This window comes from Paralichthys olivaceus, chromosome 22 (genome assembly GCF_024713975.1).
Source record: "Paralichthys olivaceus isolate ysfri-2021 chromosome 22, ASM2471397v2, whole genome shotgun sequence".
Taxonomy (NCBI): domain Eukaryota; kingdom Metazoa; phylum Chordata; class Actinopteri; order Pleuronectiformes; family Paralichthyidae; genus Paralichthys; species Paralichthys olivaceus.
The window spans coordinates 13,363,715-13,390,413 of NC_091114.1; the positions used below are offsets into that span (position 1 = coordinate 13,363,715).

The 26,699-nt window shown below is 42.1% G+C and overlaps 4 protein-coding genes across 16 annotated transcripts in view; 2 read left to right on the forward strand and 2 right to left on the reverse strand.

Annotated features, from left to right (window-relative positions):
- The window catches only part of svep1 (sushi, von Willebrand factor type A, EGF and pentraxin domain containing 1), an 82,699-nt gene extending 74,159 nt beyond the window's left edge, over positions 1–8,540 (forward strand). For 3 of the 4 annotated variants that reach the window (XM_069519134.1, XM_069519133.1, XM_069519136.1), the window contains 10 exons: positions 168–323; positions 1,187–1,250; positions 1,733–1,906; positions 2,052–2,228; positions 3,271–3,453; positions 4,965–5,135; positions 5,908–6,003; positions 6,515–6,610; positions 7,101–7,194; positions 7,823–8,540. In XM_069519134.1, the coding sequence (XP_069375235.1) occupies positions 168–323; positions 1,187–1,250; positions 1,733–1,906; positions 2,052–2,228; positions 3,271–3,453; positions 4,965–5,135; positions 5,908–6,003; positions 6,515–6,610; positions 7,101–7,194; positions 7,823–7,853 (1,242 nt within the window). In that variant the 3' untranslated portion in view covers positions 7,854–8,540. The remainder of the gene's footprint in view (positions 1–167; positions 324–1,186; positions 1,251–1,732; positions 1,907–2,051; positions 2,229–3,270; positions 3,454–4,964; positions 5,136–5,907; positions 6,004–6,514; positions 6,611–7,100; positions 7,195–7,822) is intronic. The other variant, XM_069519135.1, reaches the window with a different exon arrangement.
- On the reverse strand, positions 8,190–13,305 carry txnb (thioredoxin b). The gene is made up of 6 exons (XM_020095833.2): positions 13,026–13,305; positions 11,832–12,003; positions 9,993–10,097; positions 9,661–9,720; positions 8,682–8,747; positions 8,190–8,538 (listed from the first exon to the last, which is right to left on the reverse strand). The coding sequence occupies exons 2-6, from the start codon at positions 11,853–11,855 to the stop codon at positions 8,476–8,478; spliced, it is 318 nt and encodes a 105-aa protein (XP_019951392.1). The 5' UTR covers positions 11,856–12,003; positions 13,026–13,305; the 3' UTR covers positions 8,190–8,475.
- Positions 13,306–13,439: 134 nt separating this feature from the next.
- LOC109634890 (prostaglandin reductase 1) lies at positions 13,440–18,514 on the reverse strand. Of its 6 annotated transcripts, XM_069519144.1 has the most exons (10): positions 18,236–18,411; positions 18,072–18,135; positions 17,672–17,804; positions 17,359–17,404; positions 17,187–17,246; positions 16,490–16,657; positions 15,386–15,659; positions 15,188–15,293; positions 14,454–14,572; positions 13,440–14,338 (listed from the first exon to the last, which is right to left on the reverse strand). In XM_069519144.1, exons 3-10 carry the CDS (start codon positions 17,775–17,777, stop codon positions 14,228–14,230), a joined length of 990 nt encoding a protein of 329 aa, XP_069375245.1. In that variant the 5' UTR covers positions 17,778–17,804; positions 18,072–18,135; positions 18,236–18,411; the 3' UTR covers positions 13,440–14,227. The 6 variants fall into 6 exon arrangements, with proteins under 6 accessions (XP_069375245.1, XP_069375246.1, XP_019951251.2 ...); XM_069519145.1 differs by lacking the exon at positions 18,072–18,135 and having other exon boundaries at positions 18,379–18,514; XM_020095692.2 differs by lacking the exon at positions 18,072–18,135 and having other exon boundaries at positions 18,281–18,456.
- A 9-nt stretch (positions 18,515–18,523) lies between these two features.
- The window catches only part of LOC109644133 (DNA polymerase nu-like), a 45,739-nt gene continuing 37,563 nt past the window's right edge, over positions 18,524–26,699 (forward strand). Inside the window, exons 1-6 of one of the 5 annotated variants that reach the window (XM_020095689.2) lie at positions 18,524–18,655; positions 19,255–20,304; positions 20,399–20,608; positions 20,853–21,085; positions 21,328–21,613; positions 22,352–22,951. In XM_020095689.2, the coding sequence (XP_019951248.2) occupies positions 19,291–20,304; positions 20,399–20,608; positions 20,853–21,085; positions 21,328–21,613; positions 22,352–22,579 (1,971 nt within the window). In that variant the 5' untranslated portion in view covers positions 18,524–18,655; positions 19,255–19,290 and the 3' untranslated portion in view covers positions 22,580–22,951. Of the gene's footprint in view, positions 18,656–19,254; positions 20,305–20,398; positions 20,609–20,852; positions 21,086–21,327; positions 21,614–22,351; positions 22,952–23,107; positions 23,274–23,604; positions 23,696–24,037; positions 24,425–24,594; positions 25,761–26,699 lie in introns of those variants that run through there. The other 4 variants (XM_020095691.2, XM_069519138.1, XM_069519137.1 and 1 more) reach the window with 4 other exon arrangements.

A 26,699-nucleotide genomic window follows, 5' to 3' on the forward strand; every position in this document is an offset into this window, starting at 1 on the left:
AAGAGTGGATTTGAAACATTTGAACCTTTACTGATACAGACTATTTAAGATATAGTCATAAAAGTTGACTCAATGGTTTCTTTCTGAGTTGGCACACTGAACACGTCAACAGGAAACCATGAATAATGTATCACCTTTCTGTCTTGTCTTTTGTCTCATGGGATAAGCTGGGTGGAAACTGGACTCCGAGCATCAAGACAGCTTCCTGCGAGCTGGTGGTGTGCGAGAAACCGCCCCCTCTTCTTCACGGCGTCACAGAGGGCGACAGCTACAATTATGGAGACTTTGTCATGTACTCCTGCCTCCCTGGCTTTTGCATGAAGGTGCTCATCAGGCCACATTTTTCTTTAGCTTATGATGTTGTAAAAGAAACAGAATCTCACAAATGTTGTCATCTTCAAACATGCAGACAGCCGTATTGGAAAAAAACAAACCTAATCACTCAGAGGGCGCGTACCTCCGCCAAGGCCCACCAGTCCCCTTATTTAACCATAATCAAATTGACTGAATCCAGATTCTTATTTGGACCTGCACCAAATTGCACTCAGAAATATCAGTCTCCTAAACATGTCCATTCAATTATTCTATTAGAAATTAGCTGATATGTTGAAAAAATCTTGCAATTAATAAGAAAGCGATAAAGAAGATTCCTGGAGTTCTTTCCTGACTGCATCCCTCCAACAAGTTAAGTGATATTCCGTCCTGCAGTTTTTGGGTAATCCATAGGTTTATACTGTGAAAACATTCTATCTTTCCCCTTGTTTTCTAAAACCCTTAAATGCAAAAGCTATTTGACAGTAGCTCATTGGTCTCTCATTTCCTGTAACACAACAGAGGGCTCTTCACTCTGAGCTGATAGTGAACAATCAGGTTACACAAAGTCACATGATTTCTTTTCAGTGGTCATTAGGAATGTGCTGCTGCAGAGCAGATGGAGCTGAGTCACTCCTCCACTGAAATACTACCCTCCCCTGTTTGAGTGCCTGCTACAGTGAGAGCAGTGTGATACACTGAAGACTCACAGAGAGTGAGGCTTCAGTCTGAAAATAAAGAAATGTACATATATAAATAAATAAATATATTTGTAAAAATCAATTTTAATGGTTTATATTTGATATATATTAGGTTTTTGCTGATGGGTTTCTGTGCTCGACTCTGTAGCTTTACACTGTACTCTCTGCCGCAGGGAGACTCTATCCAGACCTGCCAGGGAGACAGAGCGTGGAGTGGCACCCAGCCAGTGTGTGTTGGTACGTTTGTGTTCATCTGTAACTGTCACATATTTAATCCTCATGTATTGTCACACATACACAAATGTATCAGTGGCAAACCGTCCCCACCATGTTCACTTCCAATCAGCGTGTGATGAAGTAAATCGTTGCCTCGCCGTGACCTTGTCATCCTCGACACTCATTGCCACGAGAATAATAAACTTTATTGTCATTGTACAGGATGCAGTGACAATGAATGAATAAATCCAAAGCTGGGAACACACTTTAAGATTAAGATCATGACACAAGAAAGGACAATACACTGGCCACGCCTTCTTCGAAATCCAAGAACGTAAATTCTGACAAAAACTAAATGTTTAACTTTCGGGGAGCTGTCATCTTTGTACACAGTCCTGTGTAGACTATAATAATGTAGAGTTTCTCATGGCATGCAACTGTTTATGTTATGAACACATCATTCCTACCACACCTCTGACCATTCTTGTCAATCGTCTCCTCAGCACAGTCCTGCGGGCGTCCTCCCACGGTACGCAATGCACAGATCCACGTGACTGGGGAGACTTACCTACACAACGCCAGTTATGTTTGCAATATGGAGCTGCAGCTGGTCGGCTCTAAGACTCTCACCTGTCTGGCCAACGGCACGTGGAGCCTGCCAGCTCCTACGTGTGAAGGTAAAGCGAATAGAATGGATTAAAAGTTACACACATCATTTCCACAAAGTCCTGTGATGTGGGCACACAGAAGTTTAAGCAGTGGAAATAAAATACCCCGAATGATGCATCAATAAAAAGTCTGTATTACTGTTTGTCTTGTCAGCGGCCAGAGGCTGCATCAGCCCGAGGCAGGTGCCGCATGGCAAAGTGCAGGAGCACAACCTGAACACCGGGCGCGCTGTGGAGTTCCTGTGTGATACAGGCTACAACCTGGTGGGGGATCCTCTGGTGGTGTGTATGGGGGGCAACGCCTGGAGCTCCACTTTCCCCAGCTGCCAACGTGAGAACTGCCCCACAGGCACCCCCACATAGAGTTACACTTAAGGAGCAAAGAGCAAGAACTAAATAATTTAATTTATATATGAATATGATTTGGTTATTAATAATATGTCTGTATTTCTAAATTTATTTCCACATTTAAATAGTCATTCATCTACTCATACATTTCTACATATTTGTATTTATTTATATATTTCTTCATTGATTTATTTATCTATAATGTATTTATTTATTTCTATACTTCTAAATTTAAGGATTTATGTTTCATCATTTATCCAACTATTAGTATTTCTTTTTTTTTTCAGAAAGAGTTTAAATGATGTGATGTGACTAATACCTGTGTCTCACTCTCTTCATCTTACACATTCTTCACTTCTGGCTTCCTGTTGTGTGTGACTCGCTCAGATTTGTCAAAACAACCAGTGTTATGAAAGCTGTGCGATTAGCAAATATTTGCAAAATGTTCACAGTACAAACCAACACCCCACATGGAATTCTTTGCAACATCACTGAGTTTCATCTCCTGTTAAACAATGTGTATGACGAGAGGTCAGTGAGTCAGAGCTCCAGCTGCTTCTTACCACACAGATCTAGTTTGAATCAAAGCAGTTCATGCATGTTCCTGACATATGTAGAAGGTCTGCAGCACTTTTCAAAAACAGTTTAAAATAATAAGCAAGACATCAAGTCAATAAAAAGCAGATCAGTTATGAATAGTTGAAATAACAGCTCAGGAATGAGGAAATGCTTTCCAGTAGGAGTAAGTTTCAAGAAGGGAGTTAAAAGATCCCACTGACCCAGACAGACTCATTTTTGGGGCGGGCAAGTTGTTCCAGAGCTTCACTGCCCCGACTACACAGACCTCCTGTTAATTACAGAACTGATTTTAAACTTGTACTACTTACTTTTAATGCCCTCCATTATGGATTTATTCAGATCAGCCAATACCTGCTGTTGTTGTTTCTGTGGTAAAAATGATGGGTCGCTCACACAAACACAAACGCTATGACGTAAAACGAATGCATCACTTCTGCCCCTCACAGCTAAGGCTTGTCCAGCTCCTCCAGGCTGGAGGGAGGACATTAGCGGGAATGGAGCCCAGCAGGAGTTTCATGTCGGTCAGTCAGTGCGAGTCACCTGCCCCAAAGGTCAGCAGGTGAAGGGCAGCGGCACCATCAGCTGCCGGCCAGACCAGACCTGGAGCCCCGTCAGCTCTGTGTGTGAAAGTATGTACCATCTTTTCAAAGGTTTCACATTTACTCAAAGCAGGAAAGACTTGTTTGGTTCATGTCCTTTATGTTGAGTAGAATAAAAACCTGTCTGGTGTCTTCTTATGACAAATATATTTGCTTTATATGTTGATAGGTGTTAATACAGACATAAATATATACAAGTATATAAATATTTCCTAGGTAATTCTAACAGCACATTTTATTCTACCTCCAGATTGACCTCCTCCCTAATTCATGTTGATCTGGCTATTTGTGAATCAACTTTATTTTTCAGTAATGAATTATCCGTTACCTATTATTGATGTAGTCTTTGTAGATTTTTATGATCATTGCTATATATGTGTTTGAGTCAAAGATCGAGGGGTGTCAGATGTTTTTTCCAGACAATGTGATTTTGTTGTATACTGAGAAAATCAAAAATCCTATTTCAGTGCTCTACATTGCAAATTACGTCTTAATCCATGAGATAATCCAGTAAATGACTGTATTTGGTGTTTCCCTCCTCTGCATGCTCTGCTCGTCTCGTGCTGCTCGTCCTGTGCTCTTGCATGTTGGATTAAATCTTTCCCCGTTTGCGTCTCTGTTGTCGTCTGTCTCTCTCGGGGCTTTTATCAAATCAAATGAGGCTGCATCAAACGCAGTGTTGGTCGTCCTGTACGCTGCACTAATTATGGGCACCTCTGTAGCTTCTATGGCAACCTTTGTCAGATGATCCTCAGATCTGTCTTGTGCGCGATCGTCCTGAATATACAACACAATGGTACCTATGTTGCTATGGCTTGTTGTTTGTATTGGCATGGAGTGTATTCTCCCACATGCATGACTAACCACAATACTTTGAGTCCTGTTTCGGTCACAGACGATCTGTGTCACATTCGCATGAGATTCTCTGTCTGTCTTCAGGGGAGATGAAGGATCAAGAAAGCACTTGATTTCATTTAACTAACACATTTTTCTCTCTCTGCGGTGTACAATGGCATACTTCGAGTTCATAACAGGGGGTAGACAAAATAGCAGAAAAACCTGAAATACAATTCTAATCAAATTAGTTCTACAGCCTCTGACATGTCCTACTCAAAGAGACGGGAGCTAAAACCAAGTGTTTCAGACAGAGGCTGAAAAGAGGAGCTGCAGCGATGGACAGTGTGAGGAAAATGATGTGTGTTGTGAACAACAGAGCATGAAAACCTTGAAGGTAATAACCCAAATTGAGTGTGAGCAGAATATGTCTCACATCCTCCTCCTGTATCATGTGGTTAGGATGCAGTTATATGAAAAAACCTCACAGGCGAAACTGTTGCAGGGAAGAGAAACAAACCAGTGGCCTCAACATCCAGCAAGGTTGAATTAAGTCTCCTAACGATGTGAGAAATGTAATGAACTGCCATGGTGCAGTAGATGTCTCTCTTACTTTGTCCACCCCCTGTAGGCTCGGCTGATGAGGACAGCAGCCGCATTTAAAGACAGATAATAGTAGTGTAGTGAGTAACCCGTGTGTTGTACAGGGGTGCCCTGTGGCCCGCCCCTCCATGTGGCCAATGGGGTGGTGCGGGGGGCGGTGTTCCAGTTCGGGGACGTGGCGGTGTACTCGTGTTTTGGCGGCTACGTCATGGAGGGCGTCGGAAGGAGCAGGTGTCTGGAGAACGGCACCTGGACGCCGCCTCCAACGTGCAGAGGTAGAGAGAACACTGAGGGGACCCTGCCCTTTTTCCCAGGACATTTCCGCTTCAGCCGACTCTCCCTTTCTCACATGACGTCATGCTGCTGCTCAACTATTATATTCTTTCCTAGACTCTTCCTGCTTGTCTCCAGTAGATGCTTTGTTCTGTGGAGAATGTGAACTTTTCTGCGGTCAAACAGCTTCATCACAGAACCTCTTCCCTACTGCTGCACCGTGACGATGCCTCTTTTTGTGCACTTTAGCTCTGTGACTCACATGAGTACTTTCTCTAGCCTGGATCCAGTTCCATTAAAGACTAATTCACTCTTAGTTCAAGACGAGCAACGGGCACAGCTGACTCTGAAGCTGCTCGTCCGGATAAAGTCGATACACACTCACATGTTTTGCATATGAAAACGAGGGCTGTATCCAGACTAGCCTATCCTCAACAGCTGCTGAGAAAAACACACTCACGCACACTTAGGAAGTTTCTATTTGTGCAGCCGAGTGTAATCTACAGTGTGTGAATGCTGCCTTTGTTCTCGAGCATGAGGTTGTTAAAATGAACCAAACCGAAGTTCAGTCTGTTTAGACGATTGATGATGAGAAGCATCTCTTCACATGTAGGAATCTAAGTTGTGTATTTGTATGTTTCAAGAAACATTCCTGTTGTTTTAATCCAAATTTGTGTGTGTGTGTGTGTGTGTGTGTGTGTGTGTGTGTGTGTGTGTGTGTGTGTGTGTGTGTGTGTGTGTGTGTGTGTGTGTGTGTGTGTGTGTGTCCCTCAGCTGTGTGCTGGCTGCAGTGTCAGAACGGAGGTGTGTGTCAGCGGCCCAACGTCTGCTCCTGCCCCGAGGGCTGGATGGGCCGACTCTGTGAGGAGCGTGAGTATCTAATCATTATCAATATCTTTCAGTAATGTCTGTTGACAAAGTACAAGTTAACACACTGAACTCACACACACACACAAACAGACAGTAACCCAACCAGCTTGCTAAGCAGGATTTAGCAGACAATGGTGCACAAAGAGGGTCAAACATAATGGAGACAAACACTGTTTTCAGCTGAGGAATTGACTTTTTTGTCCATGTTTATGCTCAGTCATCACAAAAGTTAAAGAAGCAAAAATTCAATAATCACGAAAGATCACACAAGATTGGAAACTGCTGATACACTGATTGAAAGGTCGTCACCGACAGTGGCCTCAGAAAGTAAATCAATCATTGTATAGACTCTATTATTGATAATATGTATACGTCCATTGTGCATTGCTGAACTTTTGCTCGGGCTTTAAACTGCAAACAGAGAGAGAGCTGTGTTCACGCAGCCCCTCGATGACGACCTGAGACGACTTCTAGTTTCCACTCACCTCCCCTCTTCCCTCTCTGATATCAGCTATCTGCATCCTGCCGTGCCTGAACGGAGGCCGCTGTGTGGCACCATACCAGTGCGAGTGTCCCTCTGGGTGGACGGGCACGCGTTGTCACAGTGGTGAGTTCACAATGGTGCTCTCACATGTTTAGGCTGGTTCGTGTGTGAGTAAACCTCTGCACCTACTGTGCACGTCGTGTAAACCCACAGGATTCCCTGTGGGGGGGGGGGGGGGCTGTGACGCCATAACTGTAGCTAGAGAATAGAAACATAAAAAGCACACATCTAAAATAATATGGTCTGTAGCTTGTGATAAGTACAAAAACACTTTCAAAGAAAACACATCAACCAGTGATACTGGAAAAATATATATATTTAAAAAAAAAATATATATATATATATATATATATATAATGTGCAGAGAGTGCAGTGCTTGTAGAGTCAACTACTCAAACATAAAAGACATGACGTTTTGAACTCACCAGTGAACTCACAAGGAGTTACAGTGATGATGTGTGTGTGTGTGTGTGCGTGCGTGTGTATGTGCGTGTGTGTGTGTGTGTGTGCGTGTGTGTGTGTGTGTGCGTGTGCATATGCGACTTCCCCACAGCTGTGTGTTCATCACCATGTCTCAATGGAGGTCGATGCATCAGGCCGAACAGATGTCACTGCAGTTCAGGGTGGAGCGGACACGACTGCTCACGGTGAACACACACACACACACACGAAAACTTTCCCAAAGTTTTTTTCAAAATGAAGAAAATGTCTATAATGTTTTAATATAATATTTCTATATGAATAATGACAGCAGTACTTCTTACAATAAGTGTGTTTACATCTGTGACTTTCATATGTTGCTGAACATGTATGAAAAAAAAACATTTCACTGAAACTGAAACTGAAACTACAGCCTGAGCTGAAGGGACCAGCTCTATGACAGGCCCCACTGGTTCATATTAATCACTCACTCATTATAAGTGGATCTTTTCCAGAATATTTTACATCCTGTGTAATTGTTTCCATGGAAAAATACCAAGACCATAGACTTGGGTGAAGCTCGAGTCACATATTTTCTAAAAAGACTTTCTAATGGTGACTCCTGTGGGTGACAGCATGAGCCTGGTTCCCTGACTCAGATCTGTCAGTGATTTAATGCTTTTAAGTGAATAACATTATGTAGCTCATTTGCTTTCCTTTTACTTTATATATATATATATATATACACACACACACACACACACACATATACATAGAGATTTTTATTCCGTTGAAAAAAATCTTGGACTAAGCCTTAATTTTCCAAAACTTTAATTTCTTCTTCTCTCGTTGCAGGAAAAGGAAATCAGGATACTATCACTTCTAAAGTTCCGCCTCAGCTCTGTGTGAATCGTCCTATGAAGGGAATTCTTGTAAAGTTAACTGACACTCGAGCAAACCAGTCTCATCTCTCCACAAAAGACAAAGCAAGAACCATTTTGTAAAATAAAGCTGTATTTTTTCATATAGAGACTCAACAGTATTAAAACATATGCTGCTATATACTTGTACGATGTGTAAAAACTATTGATGCAATTGTTCAATGTATATGTGTAAACTATTCTCACATTTTTATTAAAGCATAAAATACCATTAAATGCTCTTTCGTGAGGTTGTGAGTCAAAACGATGTGTTGTGGTTCATAAAGAGAAATCAGACAAAGTTGATGTAACTCATCTTCATTTATTAATCCCACCTTGTTGAACACGTTACAACGAGACGTTCAGGAGAAAAAGACAAATTCTCTGTACAGGATTTTAAAAGTGTTTGAATGTTACATACATGGATGTGACATGACTATGGAACTAGCACATGAGTAGAATAAATGTCCGCCTGCTATTTAGAAAAACAGGAGCCGATGGTCGTGCATTGCGTGGACAGAGGCGAGGCTACTGGCGGTTTCTGTGGAGCACGTAGAACAGGGTCGTGTGTGGTTTGGTCTTTGGGACTTAAAGATGTTTCTTCAGCAGCTCTAGTAGTTTCTCACGGTTAGCACCGGCGAAATCGTCCACCTGAGAGACACAAGGTTAAAGACGGTGTTAGTTCAAAAACGAGTGCTGAATAAAAAGATGACATCTTTCAATGAGTGAATGTTAAAGAAATTGTTCCTTTTGAAAAAACAGCAGAACATCTTGGTCTTATGTTCGACACTCACCTTCTCTCCATTCTTGAAAAATACGAAGGTGGGCATGCACTTGATATCGCAACTTGAACTGACATCCTGAAGAAAAAGGAAAGAACAGTCAGACGGCTGGAACGATAACACGTGAATGTACAATGCAAAAGTAAATTCCTGGTTTTTTTAAACTCTTTAACATTGCGAGACAGGGCGTTTAAAACATTTCCTTTGATTTCCCAGAATAATTCATGGGTCGTGATTTTTTTTAATTTTTTTTAATGTTCAGGGGACTTTTATTTATGAGTGAGTGTAATTTGGTGCCGATCCAAATAAAATTCTGGATCTAGTGAATTTAAATGTGTTTTCATAAAGGTGTAGTCTTTTATATGAGAAATGTAATGTGGCCTAAGGCTTGTTTTCATTTAAGGGCTCAGTCTCTGAACAGATCTTGAGTGTGACACAATAGTAATGAATTAACTTTTAAATCATTTTAAAGTGTTTCTGGGAAATCTCCTACAGCACACTAGAGACAAATCATTACAGATAATAAATCACCTCTCAGACCTGAGTAGATGGTTCATCATGAGAGAATCAAACTTGATACCAAAGGTTCCTGTTAACAGCTTCACAGATCAGATATCAGCTGGAGTTTGATCAAATCCTAAAATCCTCTGTGTGTCACAGTGTTTCACCACGAGAGCAGACGAACTCTGTTAATGTTTAAGTGTGACCGGTTATTCATTTACATGTTTACGTCCCAGAGCTCAGCACAAACACTCGTATCCAGTAGCAGAGTCTGTTCTCGCGTCACCAAGTTGTAGCAGTGACGGACAGAAACCTCAGTCACATGACTCGGTCAAATGGATTTCATGAATACTCCACATTGCTGGGAGTATTAATGGCGTGGCTGCCCCGTCAACATTAGTCCCAACTAAACAATAAGGACATTTCCTTCTCACAGAGTTTCCTTTACGCTGCTCTGTTGGACTTCCACTGTGGACAGCAACACACTAACCTCAGCTTCATCCACGTCCACCTTCAGGAAAACCACGTTGGGGTACTCGTTCGACAGTTCCTGCAAGAGAGACAGAATCAGTGAAGGTGAAGTTAGGAAGACTGTCCAAAAATACGCAGTGCATTTTGTCCGAATGTGGAATAAAACCAGAGATACTAGAAAAACTAACATCTTGGATGTGTTATTCATTTTGGGTTCTCACTCGTCACATGTGAGAGAACTGTATTGTTTAAAACATTATCTAACTCATCTCCCAGACCATTTCAAAACTCCTTTAACCACGTTCTGTTCTTTTATTCACTTGACTTAAAGTGCAACAATCGTCCACTCACTACAAAATATGGGCCGATCATTTTACAGGGGCCACACCACGTGGCGGTGAAGTCCACCACCACCAGCTTGTCTCCGGCGTCCTTCAGTTGTTTTCGGAAGTCATCCTAAAGAATATGGAAAAAAAAGAAAAGAAGAAAGACAATAGCATCAGCTACAGACAAGTTTAATTTAGAGTTTTGAATTGATCCACACAGCACAGTTAGATAATGAGAACTTCCAAGCATTTATCGCTCTACTTGAATTTCCCTGTGCAGACGAGAGACAGACTAACAAAGTATCACACAACACCGGAACTAAACATTCCTTCTTTTAGGGTCTGGTGGAGTAATGTTTGTGGGGACTCATCCAATCTGACTGTGAAACATTTTTAAAAACCTGCAGTCTCTGGCCCGTGCAATATGTAATTATTGTATTCCCTGATTTTACCCAATCCTAGTTTTTATCATAGTAATGAGCGGCCTTACTTAAATGTTCTACGTTTTAATTATAGTATGACTGCACCTCTATCGTTGTATAGAACGTGTGTGCACCTTTCATTAGTGAAGCACTCTCTGTTTTGAGAAGTGCTAAAGAAATTAATGCAACTTTTCTACAACTGATCTAATAATTAGAACTAAAACTTCATCATTATTATTATTATTATATTATCATGCATTCACTGGGACTCTGGGCACACCCGGGCCACGTCCACCCACACTGACGTTAGCATCCCCCTTTTAGCATCTGCAGCCGCCACCAGTAGCCTCACTAGCAGCTAGCATCATGTTGCTATTACACAGTTTAGTTTACATGTGTCGGTCGTGCGTGACGTCAGTGACGTGAGCCGTAAACCCGCGGGAAGATGGCGAAGGAAAAGTGCTTCACATGGTGACGAGCTAACGGAGCTGAGGGGAAGTTAGCTTCCGATTCGAACCGGAGGATAAAGTGAAATAATAATAATAATAATAATAATGATAATAATAATAATAATGTGATCAATGAACTAATCCATTGTTATGTACGCGTCATGTAGATTCATTAATACAGAGGCTGTTAGAAACCCACTTTTACATAAGTCAACTTTATTATTTTATCAATTTAAAAAAACCTCCATTCTGAAATCCATTAACAATTAAGACTTTTAAATGTTTTTAAGCTCAGTGTCACGTTTATATTATTTTAATATTATTTATCAAATTATTGTTTGCATAGTTTTCCATCAAACTCAGCGGATCAACTGTGGGAATTAAAAGAACATCCAGACAATGGTTTGAAACAGGCGGTTCATCCGGTCGGTTTGTAAACATGTGAGTTCAACTGTTCAGGTGTGTTTGGACCACAGACTGCATGTAAACCCACTTTAAGATCCAGGAACATTTATTATGAATCTCATGTCCTCAGTGCACCGGACTCCATTCAAACAATGATGTGTTTATATGCGAGTTATTACAGAGAAGAACTTTTTAATCAGACAGGAACACATCAGAGGATCTGAGCATCTGAAACTAACTTCACCAACTTATTTCAGGAAAATCAACCGAGACCCAAACTGTCCCAACAGGCGATTGTGAAACCGACTTCAGCTTCATCTGCCACCACATCGTTATCCGACTGTTTCACCGGGACTCGAACTCAGACGCGTTAAAAACGTGCAAACAGAATCACAGAGTCGTTTGACTTCGATAGTAAATACAGATTAAACCCGGAGGACAGAACCGGGGGAGCAGGGGGAGCAGGAGCAGCAGGAGGAGGAGGAGGAGCAGGAGCGGCCGCAGGAGCAGCAGCATCGTGCGGTGAAACCTTCCACCGCCTCTGCGCGTGAATTAAACACCGATAAAGAAATAAAATGCAGAACTTACGAGACTCTCCACTTCGTACACCATGATGACAGCTGCGCGCGTGTGTTTACGGAGGAAAATCAGGCGGAGGAGTCTTCGTGAATGGCGCTTTGTCCGGACAGACGCTGGGTTTTAATGAGCCGCTTCTCAAGCCCCGCCCCTGCAGTCTGACAGCGGAACTAAATGCACAGGCCTTTACAAAATAAAAGCTTGGGTTGGGTTATATCTAGTGTTTACTACATAAATCAATATGTTTTATAAATCAATATGGTATATAAGATAAAATGGTATATAAGTTCAAATGGAATATTAGTTAAAATGGTATATTTTCTTATAAGCTGTAAAAATACACCCAAGATTTTAAAAAAAGGTCAATATTAATAATGATCGTGATAGTTTAAGTTTTAAGACTGATTATTGCAGCTTGATGAAGGTTGTGGTTTAAATTTTAGGGGCAGATAATGACAAACACTCACTGCACCCCCTTTAAATAATATGTTGATATACTGGACTTGCTCTCCTCGATGGAAAGAGAAGTTTTACCCTCACACTCTAACTGATTTAGCTGATATTACATCCGTGGCTGCATGAGGTGCAATTGTTGTCAAGTATTTTATTCAAGTCGAGGATCTGACTACTTTTTTTTTTACTTCCATCCCTGTGAAGTAGTTTTCGCCAGGGAAGACGTTTATTTTGAAAGTCTACTGTTACTTTACATCCAAAGTGGTTTGATTCCATTTTAATCCTTCACTTCGACCACATGTGGAATAATGGTAGAAGAGCATATCTGACTTTATATCAAGTTATTATATATTTATAATATATTTATAATTATATACATAAATCTACATAAAGACGTTTACCGGTAAATCAAGTCATAATGACTTGACAAATTCTGGTTTTACCGTAACTGACCGAGACTGCGCCCTGAGTTCCACTGAACCAGCCTGTCTGCAACATGACTAACACGTTCAGTGTGGCTCTAAATTTATTTGACTTTGGTATAAAATCATTTACTATATTTATTTAAAAAGAGTACTTCACCGTGTGAGCGATAAAATATGTCCTCACTACTTTTATTGTACTTATTCGTCACTACTCACATTTCATAACAAAACACAAATATATATTTAAAAAAACTCTTGAAAAGTAGAGCAGAACTTAGAAAAAAAGTTCTGTGTGACCATAGTGATACTTTGTGCTTTCGTTCTCTACCTGTTCTGCTGGTGGACAACAGGAGTCGGGACCTCTGCTGGCCACATATGGAATTAAAAATGATGCTCCCATTGACAAGCTACCACACTACTAGACTTCATGTGTGAACCTTGTGCCGCCTCATTGCCCTAAAATTGGCCGCAGCAGACTGAAAGCATGCTATGTGACCATGGAGATGAAGCTCCTCGTGTCCTCATGAAATTCAGATTGGTTTCTAAAAATAGTCTTTTCTCTGACGGAGACAAAAAGCTTGGCAGGGCAGCAGGAGGCTGATGGTTCCTGCTCTATTATCTACAGTCCACTTCTCTTTTAATGGAGAGGACCTCCCTTTTTTCATTTGAGGTTTTTATCCCGCTTCTTCTCATCAGGACTTGAATGTAGGACGAATAAATTAACACACCTCAGTCTGAAACATGAAGAGAGAATTAAACAAAGTTTTATTACCTTAATAAATGCTCATTTAATACAAAGCACATGGTTGATTATGTCACAGTAGGCGAATATTTTGCAGCAGATCCACACAGAGCATTTAGGTACTTAACATCCTTCCATCAGCTGTCTGGTCTCTCCGTACTTACATATACTCAAATATGGGATCATTGTTTGCTGTGAAAACTATGCTTGTGCTATTGCTGTGAAGTAAGTAATGAAAAAAAAGAATTAATATCCCATCAAACTTGTGGACTACTTGTCTAAGATTTAAGCTTATTAAGAACTAATGCGAAAAAAAAATATATAAATCACATTTCTTGACATAACTAATGTGTTTTTTGATGGTGACTACAAAAATATTCAAAAAATCAACATTAAAATAGGTGGTTAGTAGTAGAGCCTGTTCAGCTGATATGACAGATAAATCTGCATTTATATTTGCAGATATAATTTTGTTTTATTCCACAGAACAAAGAATGCAAATAATTGTGCACTTATGTTTATATTTAACATTAAAATGTTCGTTTTCTTCTTTCAAGCTCTATGCATTTGGTTTTAATTGTGTTTTCTTTCTATTTAGAATGAAGTTTATGGTTAAACTGTAAAATATCAAGCCTATCTGTTCATATCCTGTATGTATCAGCCGATACATTTATATGATTCTCTAATATCAGACTCTATTAACTTGTTCCTGTCTATGGCTTATCCTTCATGTATGTATGTATTTGACAGTTATTGTTGCGTAACTGTTGTGTTACTGTTCTCCGTGTTCAGACTGCGATGATGGCCTTTCCGATGTTGTCTCCCTGCAGCAACCCCATGAAAGCAGCTGGCATCTTCTCAAAGCCGTTTGTGACGTGCTCCCGACTTTTAATTTTGCCCTGCAGGAAAAAAACAAAAATCACAATCAATACAACAGAAACATTAATTATTGTGATAAAAGCTTTACCGAGGACGGGGAGGCCTCATAATAATAAAATGTTTTCGGTCACTAACCTCCTTCAACCATCCCATCAGTCTCTTGAGGGATTCTGGGTGTTTGTGCTCCCACCTAGACTGCATGAAGCCCTCCATCTTTATCTGCTTAAAGATCATGGTCAGATGTGGGTATGGACCTAAGACAGGAAGAACGAGAGATGGTTAAAGTATCAAATATTCAGTGTCAGTTTATATGTCTGCAGTTTTTCAGTTGTACAATGCTGCCCCCCAGTGGCTAAACAGCTCAAGTTTCGTTGTGATGGATCCATTATTTTTCCAACTTTACAATCATGTTGTCAGACCTGTTGGTTGCAAATATCTTTTTGTTACTCTAATTACTTCAAGTGTTTATTGAACTGTGGCATCCAAGCAATATCTTCTATGCATGTCCCTCGTGTGACTGTAAGATCTGTGTTGTGTGCAATGGTTTGAGGAATGGATTGTGGTTTGCACCCCAAGTCTGTTGTTGCAGGAGTTACAGGAGAGGACATACCTGTTATACTGCTTACATTTCAAATTAAACATGCACTGCAGTTTACAAAGGCAATGCATCTAAGAGGCTATACAATACAATGAAAAAAATCCAGGGCAATAGAGATCATTTCCAGGATATTCGGTTATTTTAATACAGTTCCAGGCTGTCTGCAAAGGCCCCATCTATATTTCCAGGTTTTATACACTGTTCTAACTGCATGTCACCACGACGTTGCACAAGCAGGCATCTACTAAAAGCGGTAAAAAAAAAAGCTCACCCATCTGAGGCGTGGGGTCATTGTACACAGAAATACTCCCACACACAGCGATTCTTCCAAAGTTCTTCATCTGGTGCAAGGCAACGCTTGAAAATGAGCCTCCCACCTGAAATCAAAACAGGCCAATGAAAAACAAAAATAGGAAAGAGTGGAACGACCAAACAAAAAGTTCTCAAGGACACTTTACAGGCTGTTTACGTTTTCAAACAAGCAGTCGTATCCCTCCGGAGCAGCTTTCTTCAGCGCCTCCTCCAGGGAACCGACAGTCTTGTAGTTGAAGGCCTCGTCGAAGCCCAGCTCTTTGAGGAAGGCCACCTTTGCATCAGAGCCGGTCGAACCCACCACCTTGCAGCCCTTGATCTTGGCGATCTGGCCCACCACGGAGCCCACGGCACCGGCTGCAGCGTTCACCAGCAGCGTCTCGCCTCTCTGGAGTCCCAACACCTCCTCGATGCCAAACAGTGCCGTGAGTCTGGATGGAGAAAGAGAGGGAGAGGAAGTGAAATTAAGCATCTAACAGCTGAAAAGCATGAAGGGATGTTTCCCTTCAAGCCTCTGTGACCTCTGAAGTAGACTCTTTGTAATTGTTTCCATAGCGAGGTAATCAGTGCTCTTAAGGTGCGTTCAGCTCACCAGGAGAACAAACATCTGGACTCTTATCTGTTTATTTCTCAAAGGAAGACAGAACTCAGCCATTCTCCTCGGCTGAGAAACAACACACTCCCTTTTCAGTCAAACATTTACAGAGAAAGGTTTAGAGTCTGACCTGATTTGATATCCACTCAGGGAATGTCTACTTACTTGTTCTGGGCATAACAATTCATAAATGGGAGTAAGCCAAGTTTACCTGCCACCTCCTTTATGATTCAGCGGAGAGAACACCATGATCACCTATAGCCCTTTTTGACCATGAACAAAATTGGGTCCTGACCTTTTCTGGACTTTGTTTTTCACATATGAAGAACGCAGCAAGAGATCGTCCTGTTCAGACGCGTTCACAACAGGAAGACGTCACCCTGAGATATTTGTAATATGCCTGTTTATCATCAGTCATCAACACACCCACTCACTTCCTGTAAATTGTCTTACTGTATTCTCAAAACGTTCTCCCTCTGACACTTTACTAAGAAAAGTTTAACAAAATGTTTAGTCAAGTTCCTGGAAAATGTCTGGACTTCAGTGCAAGTCTAAAGACAGCTGAAGTTATGCAAATGCTGGGACAACCAGCAGCAGATTTATGTCTCTTAGAAAACCTAAAATTGTAGATTTAACACCTCAGGATTCAGCTTCGGTTTGTCTTACCCTGGCATGCCGATGGTGCCCAGAGCCAGCGACAACGAGACGTCTTGCGGCCAGTCAGGCATGATGGGAATGAGGTCCGTGCCATCACTGAGCGTGTGGGTTCTCCAGCCGCAGCGCCCGATAACATGGTTCCCCACGGGGAATGCTGGGTTTTTACTTTGGAGCACTCTACAGAAGAAAAACAAGAGAAGAAGAGCGTCAACACCTGTCGCCCATTCAATCTATGGTGTCACATGTATGCAGAGCTCACATCAGTCAAAAAGACTTTTAAAAGTCATTTAAAAACTAGTGTTTATCTCCAATATTCAACAGGAAACCTTTAGATTTTAAACAGAGCTTGGTGGATTTGTCACAGCTGCAACTCTTCTGGTCCACCAGCCGCAGGCAGTTAGAGAGTTTTACACACTGTGGTCAACAACAAAGCAAAGAAAAAAAAAATGTGGGTTTGAAAGTAATTATTTAGAGGATCTGAGGAAAGATTGGTTGCTAAGTCATTTATTATTCTGTGTTTATCTACAAAAAAACATTCCTTCTGGGAACAGATGGAGCATCCGACCTCTGCCAAGAACAATTCGATTGAGTCACTGTGGATCAAGGGCTGAGGTAATCACAGGCAGGTGGAGGCCCTGCTCTGATTCAGGGCCCGTGCATCATGACAGTTCAAAAACATTTCTCTGGGTGTGTTTGTGTTCCTTACTTGGCCACTTGAGTTCCAATCATCACATCACCCTCTTTCATGCGAACCCGGCTGAACGGTCTGGAGAGACATCACACATTACATTTAAATATGCTTTTTTTTCCCTCATTAACATCTGCAGTGAAAATAGTTATGAAAATGTTCTGGATGAATGATTCTCCTCTCCGCTCACCTCATGTACGGGTCGATGCTGAGATACACGGCCTCCAGAAGCACCTCTAAACCAAAGACAGTGAAGAACGACAGAGTTTTACAGTGTCCGCGGAAACAAAGTCAGTGAATAATATTAGTTAGTTAAACAGCAAAATTACAAAACAAGATCAAATGTGACAGGTCAGAGGCAAATGACATGAGTTAATAATACAAAATTAAAATAAAATACCCCCCTCACACATTGTACAGATTATTAAACCCTATGAGGCGTATTGTGATTTGAGAGTATGGGCTATAAAACTTGCTTTGAAATAGAATGAAACACCATATACCTCCATCTTTGGGCTCGGGAAGCTCCTCCACCTTCAGCTGGAAGTCGCTGTCCTTCGGGAAGCCGTCGAAATGCTTGGTCAGGATCCACGTCTTTGCTTGGACCATGGCTGGAAACTTGCTTATATCACTTACCTGTTAAATTGAAAGAAATTGAAAAGAGAGAATTGAGGGAAATGAGCTCAAAGTGACAAACTAACTCTAACAAATCTCTTTTTCTTGTTGATACATGTGTCAAGCAGCAGCAGCATTTTATTATCATTGCATAAGTTTCTCTGTACCATCCTGGCTGGGTGGCTCAGTGGCTATAATTAGCTCCACTCTTCTGTGCGGCGTTAAATTAAAAGTGGAATGCAAATCAGCAGGTACAGAGAAATGCATTAACCTCAAATGAAAACAGACCTGCACGTTCAAATCACGAGGAGGAAAAACAGTAAGAAGTCCAAGGAAGTGGGAATATTTCCATCTAGAAAACTAAACATCAGTCAACATGTGATGAACATGAACATAATGATGAGAAGGATGAAGATCAGAGATTAGAGAAGTTCATTAAAAGTCTGACACACGTGTTTCCTGAGGCTCCCTCTCTACGTTAGCAGCTCATCACTCACTCTAATTCTTCTCCTCGTATTTAAACGCGTTGTCTCACGAGCAGCGTCTCAATGAATGGATGTGTCCCCTCCTCCTCCTCACTCACTCACTCACTCGCCGGTGTTGTTGTCTTCCTGACTCAGAAATGGCAGATCTCACTTCATGCCGCTGGGACAACAGACAGGGCGGGAACCCAGAGAGAGTCGCGCCTCCTTCGTCAAACCCGATTGGCTGATTGTTTGAGGCGCTACTTCCGGCGTAATGACGTCTCACGTCTTCACCCCCCCCCCTCCCCCCCACTTCTGCGTGGTGACGTCGCGTCAGTTTGGATGTTTGGCGGGTGCGAAGCTAACCGGCTAAGTTTGTTAGCAAAGCGCAGGTAACGAGGGAAAGAAGTAAGTTTGTTTATTATATTATTTTTCAGTGACGCAGCTAGCACGAGCTACGGTAGCTGTTAGTGGGCTAGCGATGCTTTCTAGCTACTGACCGGCCGTTGTTAGCAGCTGTCTAGCTACACAGCGGTGTAGCATACGTTAGCCCAGTTAGCCTCCACCACAGCCTTGGAGCTGAATGATATTGTTGAGACTTGAGCTTATGCTAATGCTAGCTAGCTAGCTAAAAGTAGAGGCAGTTGAAACACACCCACCGCAACCTCTGAGGATCAAAACAGAATGTGACATTAAGCCTCGACGGGACACAACATGTCGGCGTCTTTCTCTTGTCGCAGCAGATATTAAATACACGTTATCTGTGCAACATGTCGGCTACAGCAAGGCACGAGCTAACTCCTACTAAAACCAGCAGCTTTTGATCTCCATCCAACATGTTGGATATGATGCAGCTGATAGATTAACAAGGCAGCTTCATGTAGGACCTGTTTTACTCTGGAGCAGTTGTGACTGAAAGGTTTGAAGTTGTTTTCACCATATCTTCATTGTTTACTGTTTAACATCATTCTCAACATTTGTCATTGTGCTGCTGTGTGATTGACTAGCACAATAACAAGGGGGAAACAGGGTGCAGAGCCACCATGTTAAACGGTGGCCACTTTGTGGAGGCGCTGGGCCGTCTAGGTTATCCAGATGCATCATCGCTGAAGGGCTCTGAGTTCGACTGGCTGTTTGACTGTGCTCCGGAGAATCTTCACTTCTTGCGCTTTGTCTGTCGGTCCCTCAACCGCAACAATGTTCTCACCATGGAGGAGGCCCAGGCCTTTCGGGAACTACGAAAGTCCGGCAAACCGATTCTGGATGAAACAGCGTTGGGAGAGGTCCTAAAAACCCTTGGACCCTCAGATGGGAGCAGTGGAAACATCTTAGGACACTCATCTTCATCCTCTGGTTTTGCAGCAGAGGGCGATTTGGCCGTGGAGGACCTTGAGGCCGAGCTCCAAGCGCTGCGTAAAGAGAGAGAGCTGAAGCAGAGACGCTTTAATAAGTTACAGGTTGTGGCCACCTCCCGTGCAGATGTTGAGCTACAACTCGCTGCAGAGCTGGAGAGTGCTGCGTGCAAGCTCAAGGAGGCCAGTACTTCTATTGGAGGTGAGAATGCTGACACCAACACTCTGTTACAAAACCTAACAGATGAGGTTAGGAATCTTGCTTCATATGTCCCTGCTCAGCCAGAACCGGTGGCCCCGTCACACACCTCAATGTCCAAAAGGCCCACTGTCCTCCTTTCTCAGCTGTCCTTGGATCCTTATCTGCACCAGGAGGAGCTCAACACCAAAACACTAGCGGCCTTCACTCAGAAGCATTTCTTCCAGGGCATCTCTGACATTGTTGAGACTTCTTGCTCTGAGCGCTTCCAGGTCCTTGACCTCAGTTCTTGTGAAGAAGGTGAGGAGGATAAGGAGGAGAACACGAAGGAAGAGCATGAGGGGAAAGGGAAGGATGTGCGGGTGGTGGAGCGCAGGAGGACTGAGATGGCCAGACTTCAGTGGTCCCACATTGTGACCCAACATCAACTGATGCAGGCAATGGCAGAGGAGAAGAGTGTCGAGGCTGGGCTGGATTGGCTGTCAGAGCAATCAGCTCATACTAAGGTAAATATACAGTAAACTGTGTTTTCTTTAATATTTTACATAGTATCACTGTTCTCTTGAGCTCTCATTCATAACTTTCTCTTTACTCTGTCAGAGCATTTCCACCTCCTCCTCGCTACATGTGCGTGAGGTCGTGTCTAGGAAGGAGCTTCAGGCTGTGGAGGCCGAGCTGGAGGCTCTTCTTCATGGACCAGTACCTGCTGCACTGAGGGAGTCAGCCAGGCTGCTTAATGTGCCTGTAGTGAGGGGAGACCTTGCTCTGCAAGTGGCCAGGCAGGACTACTATACCTCCAGGCAGGATCAGGTTAGTAGGTGGCACCTTACATTTCACCATGAGATTGATTCTGTGATAAACTAAAGGATATATGTTTTGTAATATTCTCATGTACAGAGTTCAGTTACAGCGAGCAAACTGGTGGAGATAGTGAAGAGTGTTGGAATCAAAAACATTTAAATCGAAATGTTGCTGCCTCTTACACATGAAACGACCTCTGCCATTGGACAGAGCAACAGCCGCAGTAAAATGAAATATAACTCTCCCCACTTAGGTTCGTGACTACCTTCTCCGTCAGAAAGCGTCCTTTGACCTGGTCCTGCTGGCTCAGCAGATGGAGCTGAGGAGGTGGAGGACGAGTCTGAAGCACCTGGCAGAAGTAAACAGCAGAATGGTAAAGGAAGGTGAAGCAGCAACTCTCAGGATTGAGTCCCTGGCACATCCCGACCTGGCTATTAACCCCAGGATGAATCCCATCATCAGCTGCAAGGATGCAGCCTTCAGCAGGTAGGAAGAGTCAGGGTGTAATACAGAACAGTTTCATAGCTTTAAAACTTTTAGCTCGTTGTTAAATGTGTTTTTCCTCAATGTCAACATTCACATTATTTTACTAATTACTACTTATACTTTAAGTGGACATGAAGGATGGTTCATTCACCTTCTCTGTAATACCTGTGTTGTATTGTGTTGTTTAAATGTATTCTGTCTTACCTTGGAATATAACTCATTGTTTCCAATGCCTTCCTCAGACTGCTCCAGATCCTCAACCACGATTCAGATCATGGCCGATCAGAGCCTTTTCGGACATACGAAGCGTTGGACCAGGCCGCTCATGGCCTGGCAGGCAACCTCCAGGTGACCCGAGATGCCTTAGCTGGTGCTGGCCGTGAACAGCACTACACCACCGCTCGCCTCAACGCTGACTGTGATGCGCTTCACAGGGCCATGTACACAGAGCTTCAGCAGCTGATCTTGGGGCCTCAGGTATGTCCAACGGCCAGCACAGATCAGGAGCTGCTCTGCCCCAATGCACAGGTTGGTGTGTTTCCTTTCATTTAAGTTACAGACATGTTGGTCGACCACACGAGAAATCCTTAATGTGAGTTTGCTGATTTTTTAAATTGTCACTGTTGGTGAGGTTAGCTGGTGGCACCACCTTTTCTATCTTTTCACAAATATAACAATTTCAAGTACTTAACTTAAAGCAGCAAAGGTTTTTGGTATATGAGCACTGTGTGGTAAATGGTTCTCAGGAGGAACTGCTTAGCTGGATCCGACAAGTTATATTATAAGGCACAGTGATGTTTGTATTTGTCTGTTGACTGTCACAATAAAAAGGGTATTTTCCCCTCAAACCTTGCAGAAGTTTCAGTTTCAGAGTCACTAACTATATTTTGTATGATTTGTCTATGTGCATTTGTTTGTATTTTCATGTTTCTTTGACCAAAAGCATATCCATAACAGTTTTTGTCCACACAGTGTTGCAAGAAAAGCAAATAAAATCAGTTTTCTTATTCACAACAGGTTTCCTTTGTGGATTAGTTGATTAAACGAGATTTTAAATTAATGACATTGGCAATGATTTAACACGGAAAGTTAACTTTATACTGTTGTCAATTTTCTGATATGTAATACCTATGTTATCAGAATTATTTGTCAATAAGTTGTTTTGGTGATTAAAGGTGGCCATTAGATGGTTCAGGTACATCTTAGTTTGATATGTGCTCACTATTCCTTACTTTTTTTCTCATCCCTCGTACTTTGTCTCCACAGGAGCTGACATCGAAGCTTGTGGAAGCAGAGTCACAGCTGCAGAGTTTGCAAAACTTAATGCAAGAAATCATGGGGGAGGTTAAAGCCAAACGTTCACAGCTGGAGCGCAATGCCCTCCTGAGGCGGGAGAGACAATTATACATCTACTTTCACTTGGATGCCCGACTACTGCAGAAAATAGTGGAAGATCTGGAGGGCAAGATGCCTGCGAAGAGGGGACAGCGATAGTCAATGACACAAGAATGGATGAGGAGATTTTCTTATAGTCAACTCAAACTCTTAGTGTAGTTTTTGTGCAAAGGGTGGTGAGCTATGCAATTGAAGCTTGAAGAGATGCTGATTTGAGAAGCCCCACTCTGTGTGAAACTTCCTCTGAACTTTGTCTGCGAGACGGAGATCAATCCTTGAAATCCTCTTCCTCTGAACGATGCTCAACTTGGTTGAAAAGTTTGGTTTTATAAGAAAGTTGTTGCGTATACGATGACTGGGATTCTGAATGTCATATGAAGAATCTTCCGTTAACTAATCCCAGAAAAATGTTGGAATTCATTGTCTCCATGTTTTAAGTCATCTGATGAATAAAGTAAAATGTTCATGTTATTTGTTTTCACTATTGTCATTGTAAAGTTGCACATATTGTTGGAGGTATCGCAGCATACTAGTTATACGTTATTGCACATTTTGAGATGCCAGTTTAAATCAGTTCTGTGTTACTGACTGATCTCTCTTCCTTTTTTGTCTCTTTGTCCTGTTCAGGTCAGACAGCTGAGGAGTCAGACCCTCAGTTAGAGTAACAGTTGTGCTGATAGGGTGGAGATGGAGCAGTCTAGCTGCAGGTTGTACTCAGGACCTCTGTCCCAGGCGGCCCAGAAGATTCTGGCTGTTCTTCAGGCCCAGAGTAACTCCAACAATCACAGGCAAAGTCAGTCAGGACACAATTAGAGAAAATCTTACTTAAGCCTCTTGTCATATATTATGGATAAGAAAATATGTCAAGCCTTGATCATAACATAACATTTGTAGTACTGTACTTCTTATATATCCTTTCCTTAGAAAATAATAATAAATTACATTTTGTGGTCATGTGTTGTATGGGTTAAGTGAAAGGAGGAGACATGATGTAGCATTAACAGGTCAGACTAATTTTAAATGTTTGTACAGCTCAACACTGAATATGTATTATTCACAGTTTTAGTTTCTCTGTTATTCCCTTGGAGTTTATATATTTCTTCCCCATGTTGTGTATGTGGTAGTGGAGAGGTTTTATGACAGCCAGAGGGAGCCTTGGGTCCAGACCAGCAGGAACATGAATCAAGAGGAGAGAAAAGACAGAGGCACAGATCGGTAAATCAAATCAAGTGAAGTAAAGCCAACGCACAGTTATCCTCACATGCACTTGGGTTCAGTTAGAAAATCCATTTTACATTTTACAATTGCAGAGGCATCCTGGTCTGCACAGTCATGGCGAACAGTAGTTTGACTCTTTATTATAGTGCAAGAGCAGAGGACATTTAATCATAGTATTTGGTTGAATTATTCTAAAAAGTTAATATATTTCAACTTAATGTATATAAGTGTTCCTTATTTATATGCTAATACCATGAAGTCCTAATCCTGAATACTCGTTATGAAAGTGTTAAATATGAGAAGTGAAATTTAAGCCCCTCTTCCCATGTTACAATTCAGGCCATGGTCCAGACCCCAGGTGTCCTCATTTCTCACCTCTCACCATGACTCCTTCAGTGAGAGGCAGATCTCTCAGACCTTGGCCGACTATCAGTGTTCGCAGACACCAGAAAGCTCCCTGTCATCCCAGGCCACCTCCTGTTCCTCCTCCTCCTGCTGGATTTTCTCACTCCAAAGGGAGACTTCTCAGACTGAAGCCTCTTATCAGTGCTCACAGGCCTATTCCCACAGAAAGCACTCCAAACCCCCTTCTTACCAGTCCAGCCAGGCTCCATCATCGATTCAGTGTGAGGTTTCTGAGAAGGCGGCAGAAATCTTTTCCCATAGAGACAAACACAACCTGTCTCTCCAAATGCCAGGGAAGCTTCCTGAACATCAGTGGAGAAAGTAAGTAGTAAGAGTATTTAAGACAATAGGGTTTCTATTAAATCTACTTTTTGTAGGTATTCATGTACTGTATTACTTTGGCTGATGTGAAGAAAACAGCCAGAAGTTTAACTTAGTTCTTCTGCTGGGATCTTGCTGGAAACTTGTTCATTCTCTTTTCTCTCTCATAGCAACACTGAAGAAATCAGGCCATCTTTCATCCACAGTCTTTCTCCAGACGATAGAAGTCCTTATGAGGTATTGTTCCCCACAGTGGAAAACCCAGATACCCATAAAGAGGAGCCAGTTTTGACTTATCATTCAGTCTCATCCTGTCATATCACTAGTTATGATACAGATAATAGCACATCAGGTCCCCTGAAAGATACAAAGAGCTGGAACATCCTCATCAACCCAAATCAACTAGAAGGCGCTGTAGCTTCAGACACTCGGCCCAAGGGAAAGCTACTTCTGTCTGACTCTACTGAAGAGGCCACTAGTGGAGGAGAAGATGAAGGGATATTATATCTGCAATCAGAGGCTCAAACAATCAAAACTGGAAGGACACTTTTACCTCCCAGTGGTTATGTAACAAGGCAAGAGGCAAGCTGTTATTCAAATTCACCCAAGCTAATGAGACCTGTAGCTGTGGAGGAAGATATGGAGCAGACAGTGGATGTGTCCGATGACGAACATGAAATACACAATGGAGCAAATGGGGTTAAGAATAAAGAGAAAGGACAAGTGGATGCAACCCTACAAAATAAGACAGGATCACCCAGTGAAATTAAAGGACTTCTAATGGGAACCAATGAGATCACCAGCGTAGGGAGGAATATGGACCAAAGCTTCCTTTGTTGTTCTGAGATTGCAAAGTCAGGGCAGAAAGAAGATAATGACACTGTGTACAAACTTAATAAAGTCAAAAATGTTGAGCATCCACCTGTCATTGAGAGTAAAGAGATACCAGTGGGGTGTTATACTGCCAGTACAGAAAGGGGAACCCACACGGTGAACCCAGAAGTAGCACCGGTGCAATCTGAGCCCAATATAATAATCCAGTGTGATGCCACTGCTGATGACCTGGACAGAGCCACAGAGGAAAGAGTAGATGAAGCGATGAAGAGTGGATCTGAAGTGCAAACTGAGAGCAGGGCAAATTCAGGAATTCAAACAGGGACTGAATATGAGATGGAGACAGAACAGAGTCATTCTGATGTCCAGATAAGGTTTGAGACAGATTGTAGAGAAGCGAAAGAGTCACAGAGAAGAGACACTAAGCCAGAAGAGAAGGGGACAGAGAGAGATGAGTCAGTGATGCTTCAAGAGGACAGAGAAGATGAGAGTACAGCTACAGGTAAATGCATATATATATATTTCAACTACTCACCACTAGAGAGTGCTAGAACACTTTTCCATGTACATGCTTTAACCAACTGCAGGAGTTACGCACCCCAGCAGCACAGGCCAGTGTCTTCACTTGGTGTGGTCAAGTAGTCACATGAAGAATTCATTAAACAAGAGAGTCTCTTTAAAGAGCTCAGCTATTAAGTATTTATTTTTTTACCCATTTATAGGATCAAGAGACTATGAATTTCTAAACACTGCCGTTATGGTCTAAGTTCGAGTCCTGGGGCTGTATTACATCAATGAGGAGGGGTATGTGGAGTTTCGCGTTTTGAATATTTGATCAGAAAATGTGCCAATATTGTATTAAAGTCTAGTAAGCTACTCTTAATGTCAAAGGTTCACAGGACTCAGATCACGCAGACATGATACATTTACATTTGGGCTTCATTTATAGTGAAAATTAAGTGTATACAAGTGAGTTTAATTGTCCCCAAATTTAATTAATATAATTTATTGTTGAACTGAAATTAAAATTGTGCAAATTGTTTTGATGCCAGTTGCTGGTTCAAGAAAAAAAAAAAACAGAAGTAGGGGGTGCTGAAGTGTTTCAACATGTGCCAAAATCTTGCTCGTGGCTCTCAGCCATCTTTCTTTTTTTATCGGAGTGGCGGTGATGACAGAGCAGTGCTGAAGAGATTCAGCACTGATGAGAGATGTTGTGTGCCTGCTCACCTTTCAGCTGCAGGAAGGGAACCTGAGTCTCAGCAGCTGAGACAATGCTGAGTCAACGCACACACACACACATACAAACACACACTTAACAACACAAGTTGTGTCGTAATAAAATGTCAGTTTGATCTCAGCCAGATTCAGTGTTGGCTGACCTTGTCCTGTCACACACCGCTGAGGTCTCACACTGTGTAAGCGTCCACACATGCTTACTCAA